Raw genomic sequence first — 9416 nt, forward strand, 5'->3', positions numbered from 1 at the left:
CAAATTTATTTAAAAAACTGAATTTGTGTGTCATAAATTATTGAATATTATTATTATTATTATTTTTAAAAAAAAATTCTTATTCTTCTTCAAGTTTCAGTATAGATTTGGTGTTGACTTTTAGGGCATTGAAGAACCATTGGAGAAGTAGGAGGAAGTTGTAGGTGGTGGTTGTGGTGCGAACGAAGGTGCGAGAGGAGGAGGAGGAAGCTGCGGGTGGAAGGCGTCGCAAACGGAGACGAACGGAGGTGCGAGCGGAGGCACAAGCGGAGGCGAATGGAGACGCGAACGGAGGTGTGAGCAGAGGCGTGAACAGAGGCGCAAAGGAAGGTCTGCAAGTATTTCACTTGTCTTCTGCATTTTCTTATACTTACATACATACATTCCTAGAGCTTCAATAAACCCAATTAGAATGTATAAGCACGTCAGAATCTATCAATAGATTCCAATTTCATAATAGATCTCAGAGATGAAGTAGATTCAGCAGCTCTGTTGTGAATTGGGGATTCTTTTTGTGTTTTTTCTTTGCATATGGTATCTGGTTTTATGTGGAACTTGTTGCCATGTAATGTAAATTCTTTCTGTAATCAAATTGATTCAGTCCAGCTTCATTGAACCAATTGCTTTCTGTTTGTTGTTAATTCAAAACCCTCTCAATCAATCGAAGAATTTGTCAAGTTTGTAATTTTGATTAACTTATCTGTATTGTGCCAATATAAGAGTTTTTGTATTGTCAGAAATCATCATTAGAACGATTTCTTGATACATGGCAGTTTGTGATTAGATGACAGTGTAAGTGCAAATATTGTTTATTCATAAAATTGTTATAATAGAGCATATATCAAGGAGAAGAAAGCATCTTGAAAGGAATATGATTACACACAAAAGTTAAATAAAGAACTGAGAATAAATTGTAATGCTCCAAAGTGTCTAAAAAGAGGTTTTAGTTGATGAAATTTCCCTACACCAAATTATTCTGTGAGGCTTTAGAATTTCTTTTATCAAGTAGGCATGATCAGATATAGCAAAAGAGTTCCTACTCCAAGCACAATTATAACAATGTGGACCCACAATCACATGCGTTCATCAGTAGTTGCCATTGTCCATCATATCAAAAAGGAAAAGTAAACATTTAGTGAAATTTTGGAATAAGGTTGCAGTGTAAAGCAAACCTGTATACTGGTATGGGGCATAGGTTGCCTTGTTTTCTTCTCCTGCAAGACCTTCTGGCGGCTTTCGTAAAACTCAAAGTCATCCAATATGGAAGTTCTTGCCACATAGTTCTTGAAAATGTTGAGTATTTCAACACCTTGGGGAAAGTTCACTTGAAAGAAGAAAAACATAGATGACATGAGTAAGCACACAGGATAAATAACCAAGTCTTTCTCAGTGGATTGTGCTGGTTTACAATGAAATGCAAAATGCAAACCTCTTGTGTGTCTCTACTATTTGTGACGGGCTTGTGATCATTATTCTCAAGTATTATGTGTCGTAGTTGAGGATTTGGAACATCCTTTATAATGTGCCATTTGACCTGAACATAAACATCTAGCAGTAAGATATTGAGAAACACAGTTATCAATCTTAGAAAACACATAAGCAAATAAACATGGATGCGGGGAATCTTAAGTTTTTGAGACAGAACCAAATGGCGTACCGAAAAGAAAAGGAACACAGGGCACTTGCATCCTTTATCTTCCATTCTCTTTTGTGCATCCTGATATGCACCATCCAACCTCTTGTTCCCATTAGGAGTACTTGCCCACACGTTGTATTTGATGCTCTTGTGGATATGCTCTTCATTGTATGATTTGATGACAAAGAAAAGTGCATGGTCATATTTGGTTGGAAAATCAGGAAGGTTGTATTGATCTGTCCTGATTTTGCTGGTAACATTTCCACTCCCACCTAGGGCCAAGTTTCTCACATAATTAGCACCAGACACTAATGCACCTTTTGCATTAGCTGTTCTAGGACCTTGATTCTGCTCATTAAGAGAATCATTGACCTTGTTTTTGTTTTTCAACTTATCAGTACTAACATAGGTACTGAACAAATTAAGGTACAAAAAAGTGTTGAATCAAACAATTTGGTCTTATGATTGATTAATGGTAGTTTTCCCATCTGGATGTGCTTAGCAGTTGTGTTTTGATTTGGTGAAGCTTACTTGGTGGAGGAAACATCTACATTTGCCTCATTTTATTATCCTGATCATGTTGAAATAAGAAGGACTAGGATCCCTCGTAATCTTGAAGTAGGCGAGGGTTCTTCACGTGCTCCTCCTATTTCAATTTTCAATTATCCAGGAAGAGAAATCGGAAAATGCATGACATATTATCTAAATCAAAAAGACTTTGATGCTGCCCAATTGTATGTTCTTCAAAACTGTGAAGAGGTTCAATCATACTTTGAGTAAGACAATGTTCACTCATTTGAAAAGAAAGTTAATTATGTTGCATGAGGTTTGAATAATCAATTTCTTTGTTGCAGTATTTATGTTGAATATTTAAGAGAGATTAGTCTTACTGCTTCAGACGCTCAAATTGGCCAATACATTTCATCCTAATTTGCTACATGGTTCAAACAATATGTATGTTTTTAATTTGCCTTTTATACAAATTTTACTTTTAGATAGACGATGTGTAATTTATAATCTTTTGTTTAGGTTCTAAATCCAGAAAATAATATTGAAGATCCATTATTGGTTAACTTAGCATGGGGTCCTAAGAGAAAAGTTCAATCATGGTCTATCTATGTTATCAATGGATACAAATTTCACACTGTTCTTTGGAGTGAAGGCATGAATTCCACTAACTATGGTGTTTATGTACGAGGAACCAATGGTCAATCAGAGTCAGATTTTTATGGAATATTGTCTAATATTATTCAATTGGAGTATACTGGCTTTCCAATAATGAATGTAGTTCTCTTCCAGTGTGAATGGTTTGAGAAATACTCATAATATAGGAACCAAAGTAGATAAGAACTATGGGATCGTTCAAGTAAAAGAATCACGGAGATATAATAAAGCATATGATCCATTCATATTTGCCCAACAAGCAGAGCAAGTTTATTACACCAAATATCCAGAGGGACACCAAGGTTGGTTGGGAGTAATTAAAACAAAAGCTCGTATTAGAATCATTAATAACACAGTAAGTGAGGTTGAGCATGACACTCCATACCAAGATGATGAGCTTCTACAACTTGAAGTAGTGCTACATGTTGATCCAGAATTCATTCATGATTCTCTTGTTGATGTTGATGGGGGGAGAAGAAGTAGATATACAATTACTAAATGAAACAAACATAGATGAACAATACGAGGAGGAATACATTTCAAGTGAGGATAACATTGAGAGTGATTTCAGTGACACAGATACCTCTTCGGTAATTCATACATTAAAATTGATTGTATACCTTGTCCAAATTATGTTTAACATTAATTTTATTGTGGTTTCCCATAATTGTAGTGAATAACAGGGTAGATAACTGACATATTTGGTTGTAGAAAACACAATCAGGTTTGAGTCTTTTGATCATGATTACTTTATTTGTTTATTCAAAATTGATTGATCCACTTTGATTATTGTATTAATTACATTTTATATATGTAATATTTTTTACTTGCATATGACACCAAGGGGTAGAGGTGGTGATCGTAGACCACCTAATCGTGGTGGTCGAGGTGTTCGTGTTGATGATATATCTTTACCCAATACCAACATTCCCCCTTCGTTTGTTCTTCCAACAACTATGGAGTCTACACATCCTATTTATGAAGGAGTCGCCCCACTTCCTACACTTCACGGACAAGATATTGAACATCATGTAGGAGAATCAAATCCTACTACCTTTTCTACAGAGCCAACTATGAATCAACCTTCACCGATACAAGACTCTCTTACACCTGACAATGAGTATGGCAATGTAGTTGATCAAAGACCCTGGCTTCATGCAGAAAGAGGAGAGTAAGTATATTTTAATCTAATTGTAATTCGTAAATATGATCTAATTTTCATATATCATTTTGACAATATGTTTTGAACATAGTTTTTCACCTGCAAATGGACCTTCCAATGTAATCTCACGAATCATCAAGCAAAAATATGATGAACCTAGTCCCACTTGGAAGAAGGTTCGTCTTGAGCTTAGAGATAGATGGTTTGGAGAGTTCAAGGTAATTTGAGTTATGATTACATTTAAAATGATATTTTATTTTTCTACAATGTTTATTTTCTAATTTATTTTACATGCAGAAAGAGTATAGGTGGGATATGGAACAAGACCAACTCATTAGATCCATTTTTGATACAAAAGCCTCCCGTATCTTTAAAAATGCTATGAGTAAAGTTAGGCATGGTCAAGATAAGGGGACCTGGATTCCACAACTTGTTTGAGCAACCTTGGACCAACATTGGAGTTCTACATAATTCCAGAATAAGAGTGCTATTGCCAAGGCGAATCGGGCTGTTGAGAAGGGAGCCTCAGTCTACTGTGGTGGTTCCATATCTACCGCAACTCACTTTGAGAAAATGGTAATATTATTATATTTCTTCTCTTTCTATATTTAATTTAAATACAATCTATTATATCTTTTTATTGAATTTATGTAGACTAAAGAGCTTGAACGACAACCAACTGCTTGAGAGGTTGTAGAGAGAACAAAGAAATTGAAGACTGGACAATGGGTCAATGACAAGACTTGCGACCTTGCGGTATGTTTAAAATTTGTTATGGTTTAATTTTTACTATATGTTTTCTTCGCAATAATCAATTTGACTTCATTTTCAGGAGAAATATAAGAAACGTCGAGAAGAAGCCCAACAACAGCAAATGCTTGAAAGCGCATCTTCGCAAAACTCTCATGTTGCCTCTATTGATGACAATGAAATATACATTGATGTTGTTGGAAGTGGAAATAAAAAAGGGAATGTCTATGGTCTTGGTGTATTGAGCAAAAGGTTTAATAGTTCAACAAGTGCTCACTCTGCTGCAAGTCAAGCTCCAGTAGTCCATCAAATAGAAGAAATGAGTGAGATTATTCAAAAGCTAAATGATGAACTTATGACAAAACGTGTCAAGGAGCGGACACTTGAAGAAAAGATGAAGCTATTGATGAAAACTCATGAAGAGCAAAGTGAACGCATGCGCAAACAAGATGAGAAGATGCAACTCATCCTACAACACATTCAAATGAATAATCCCGCATCAGGCTCTTCAGATCCTACTACCAGTGGACATCATAAAGGAGACCAAAGTAGAGATGACAATTCAGAAGAAGATTAGTTATATGTTGAATTATATCATAGATTTGACTCTTTTAACTAGTTTTCAACAGTTTTAGTTGTGTAGTATGATTTACCTTTAATTTGAGCACAACTTCTTCTTAAACTATGTATTTGAAGTTCATTACAATTTAGCTTGATTGAATTTTGAGTATCTCTATAAGCAGGTCTAATTTTTTTTATAAAATGGTCAAAATACCATTTTAAATAGGTATTAATAATACAAATAAAAATAGCCACCGAAATCAAATTTGTCGCTGTAGAAGTCTCCATTTAGCCACCAAAATAGTCACCAAAAGATTTCTCTGATTTAGCCACCGAAATTTGGGTAGCTAATTTGGGTTTTGAATTTCTGTGACCAAATTTTCTGCGACCGATTTAGTCACCGAAATTTCGGTTGCTAATTTGGTTTTCGAATTTTGGTGACTAAATTTATCTGCGACAAATTTAGTTTCTAACTTTTGGTGACCAAATTCCCTGCGACCGATTTAGCCACCGAAATTTCGGTTGCAAATTAGCGACCACTTTATAATTCGGTCGTTAACGGCTTTGCGACTAGGGTTTTCACTTCCATCTTTATTTGGTGACTGTTTCGGTCGCAGATATGATTAGCGACCGATTATAGTGATTTTAGCGACTGAATTTGGTGATAGCTAAAAGTGATTTTTTTTGTAGTGATCCTAGGCTAGAAGATCTGAATGTGGAGGAGATGTGGTCGAATATTCAATTTCTTTTGCAGGGATATTGTATGTTTATATATTGTATTGTTTGTTTATATATTATTTAAACTTGTAGAAATATTAGATTTTGATGGTTTAGTATTTAAGAGTTGTTTTTTTTGTTGTTAAATAGACTTTTGAATGTCGTGGATCGCGTTTTGAATGATGCTGTATGATGAAAATGGTATGAAATTGAATTCATACATTTGGAATAATGTATGGACTGGTGTTTGTTGTGTACTAAGTATTGATGCTTATGTGGTAACACAGATCTCCGAGCTTCACTGATGATCTAAGTCACATAAACTAAGATATGATCCTTTCTCTTAGATTCATTGGTAATATTTGGATCAAATGTTAGTATCTGGTAGGACTTACTTAATACGGGTCTTCCGTAAGGCGTTGTTATTTTGTTTGTTGAATATCCTGGATGTGTAGATCCATGTGAGATCAATGTGATTATTTTATGTTGGAATTTAAAGAAGATTGAATAATTCGAATATTGATTCATGTAATTTTTCTCTTTTGATTTAATTGTGTATATTATAAAATTTTATTTTCACTAATTTACCCTTACTTTTCTTGTTGTTTTTGAACTATGATGACAGTACTATGTACACGAGTAGATGATCATGTAGATACAAGAGTCTATAAGGCTTTAGAATCTCGTTTTAAGTTATGAATTGTAAACATTTATATTTTTATAAGTCCTATCATGCATTAGGAACCTTTTGAAATACTCTAAACTTATATAATATATTGAAATTTTATTAATAATTAATTGTATTTAGGGTTTAGGGTTTACATAAAAAAAAATACTTTTCATTATATATATATATATATATATATATATATATTTCCATACGAGAATTACATTCAATTCAGAAATATGATTTTCTAAAGAGAACTTTCAGGATTTGAAAAACATACACTCTTCTTACAAATGTCAGGGTTTAGGGTATTGCCATAAAAAGAAAATGTCAGGGTTTATAATCTCCAAGCTTCAAAATTATTACAAGGGATTTTAAAATTCTACAAAAGTACAATTATTAAGGGAGATAGAAATTTTTTCGTGTCTTCTGCTTTTTCTAAGTGGAGACACACGTAAAATTTCAATTAAGTTAAGAAACTAAGAGAAGTAAATTTTTTTAAAAATAGTCTTTTAATTTAATTTAATTTAATTTAATGATGAACTATTTTTTCCTCTCATCTTGATCGTTCAATAAATAAGGTAATCAATAATCTGTAAATAAAATATCTAAAAAATCTAAATCTCATTAATAGATCATTGTTGAAAAAAATCCCACATAAACTTTTTTTCTATTTAAAGATATTGTTCAACCAAAAGTTGAATATTTTTTCAATAAAACCTTGTGGACCCCACATCAACTAATTTTTTCCTTGATAGATCTACCAACTAATATTGCAGCTATCTTGAAAGACTTTAAAAGTACAGCAATTGGGTATTAAGATAGGTGTATGTATCTATTTCTACACCTTTCACTCACACTTTGCATTATTCTTACAAAGAACCAAACAAAACCAGAATGGGTTCACAAACCCCACAACCAAACAAAACCAGAATGGGTTCTCAAACCCCACAACCAAACCTTACTCTGCCTTTCAAAACCCGAGTTGCGTTATCCTTTCTCAGTGCCGTAACGGATTTTGCGCGTCGCTCTGACGGCACCGTTAAACGCGGTTTCATGAACTTCTTCAATTATAAGTCCCAACCCAAAGCCAAATCCGTTAACGGCGTTTCTACTAAAGACGTCACCGTTGACGCCAACAGAAACCTCTGGTTTCGTGTCTTCACACCCACCGCCTCCTCCGCCAACGGAGTTGTTCCCGTCGTCGTTTTCTTCCACGGCGGCGGCTTTGCTTTCCTCTCGCCGGACTCCTATGTTTACGACGCCGTGTGCCGGCGATTCTGCCGCCGAATACCCGCCGTCGTTGTCTCCGTGAACTATCGCCTCGCGCCGGAGCACCGGTGCCCTTCGCAATACGACGACGGCGAGGACGTCCTAAAGTTCCTCGCCGAGAATCCCGCGGTGCTGCCGGAAAACGCTGACTTGTCAAAGTGCTTCCTCGCCGGCGACAGCGCCGGCGCGAATCTGGCTCACCACGTGGCGGTTCGGGTCGCCAAGTCGGGGATCCGGAATGTTCGAGTCGTCGGGTTGGTTTCCATTCAGCCGTGGTTTGGGGGAGAGGAGCGTACTGCGGCGGAGGTGAGACTCGAGGGGGCTCCAACGGTGTCGACGGCAAGAACCGATTGGCTGTGGAAGGCGTTTTTGCCGGATGGGTCCGATCGCGATCACTGGGCGGTAAATGTGAGTGGAGCGAATTCGGAGGATTTGTCGGGTCTGGATTACCCGGATAGCCTTGTTTTTGTGGGTGGGTTTGACCCGTTACAGGATTGGCAAAGAAGATATTATGAGTGGTTGAAAAATTCAGGGAAAAATGCAGAATTGATTGAATATGAAACCATGATTCATGCATTTTACATTTTCCCTGAATTGCCAGAATCATCTCAATTGATCTCACAGGTTAAAGATTTCATCACCAACACAATCTCTAATTTGAATTCATCACTGTTGAGTGCAAATATTTAAGATTTCATCACCTAAACATATTTCTATTTGTATTTCTAAAACTTTATTATTGGATTCTTCTTTAATGTTGTGATGATGATTGGGTGTGTTTTTTATTAGTGTACTTGACACTTTGAATCTTTATAAATGAAAAATGATTTTTTTAAGTCAATTATCCATTAGTTTTTATTAAATAAATTGTCTTTTATGTACAATGCTTATTAGTTTAGTGTGGTTTTTTTTATTAAAATGTTTATCTAGTCGTTACGTTACTAAAAAAGTATTTTTAAAAAGATATAAGATTTGAAACTAAATTTAGGTTAAAAAGTTAATTGCACATAGAAAAGGTATTACCACTTTTGGATATTCTTAACACTATTATTACCTTTGATTAAACGGATTAAACATGTAATATGAATGTAATTTGTAAATTTTTATTTCCTCTCTTAAGTTATTAAATTTAAATTATTTAAATTTTATAAAAATGTTCATTTGGATTTAATAAAAATAATTTCTATTCATAATGAAAAAACCTAGAACTAACTTTTTTGTGTAAAAAGAATATGATGCATATTAAATATTTCTAGTTTTAAATTTTTAAATTTTTAAAATTTTAATGAGATTTTATATTTTTATATTTTTAGAAATAAGATACTGTAAAAGATTATATTTAATATATTTATAAACCATATAATTAACAAAAACTAGTGTGAATTATACATTAATATTATATATTATTACTTGAATTTTATTTAAAACATAATTAATTAAAAAAAATTATTACATTATTTAGGATTTAGAGTTCATGATTTAGGATT

General features: G+C 34.3%; 2 protein-coding genes across 2 annotated transcripts; one reads left to right on the top strand and one right to left on the bottom strand.

Moving 5' to 3' along the window:
- Window positions 1-425: 425 nt before the first annotated feature.
- LOC137838877 (YTH domain-containing protein ECT2-like) lies at window positions 426-2198 on the bottom strand. The gene is made up of 4 exons (XM_090301059.1): window positions 2194-2198; window positions 1424-2048; window positions 1173-1319; window positions 426-581 (listed from the first exon to the last, which is right to left on the bottom strand). The coding sequence occupies exons 1-4, from the start codon at window positions 2196-2198 to the stop codon at window positions 426-428; spliced, it is 933 nt and encodes a 310-aa protein (XP_090157185.1).
- A 5266-nt stretch (window positions 2199-7464) lies between these two features.
- Window positions 7465-8770, top strand: LOC137837774 (putative carboxylesterase 18). The gene has a single exon (XM_068646896.2). The coding sequence runs from the start codon at window positions 7555-7557 to the stop codon at window positions 8617-8619; it is 1065 nt and encodes a 354-aa protein (XP_068502997.1). The 5' UTR covers window positions 7465-7554; the 3' UTR covers window positions 8620-8770.
- The last annotated feature ends 646 nt before the right edge of the window (window positions 8771-9416 follow it).

The sequence above is a fragment of the Phaseolus vulgaris genome, chromosome 4, assembly GCF_051622355.1.
Source record: "Phaseolus vulgaris cultivar YP4 chromosome 4, ASM5162235v1, whole genome shotgun sequence".
In the NCBI taxonomy this organism is placed as follows: Eukaryota; Viridiplantae; Streptophyta; class Magnoliopsida; order Fabales; family Fabaceae; genus Phaseolus; species Phaseolus vulgaris.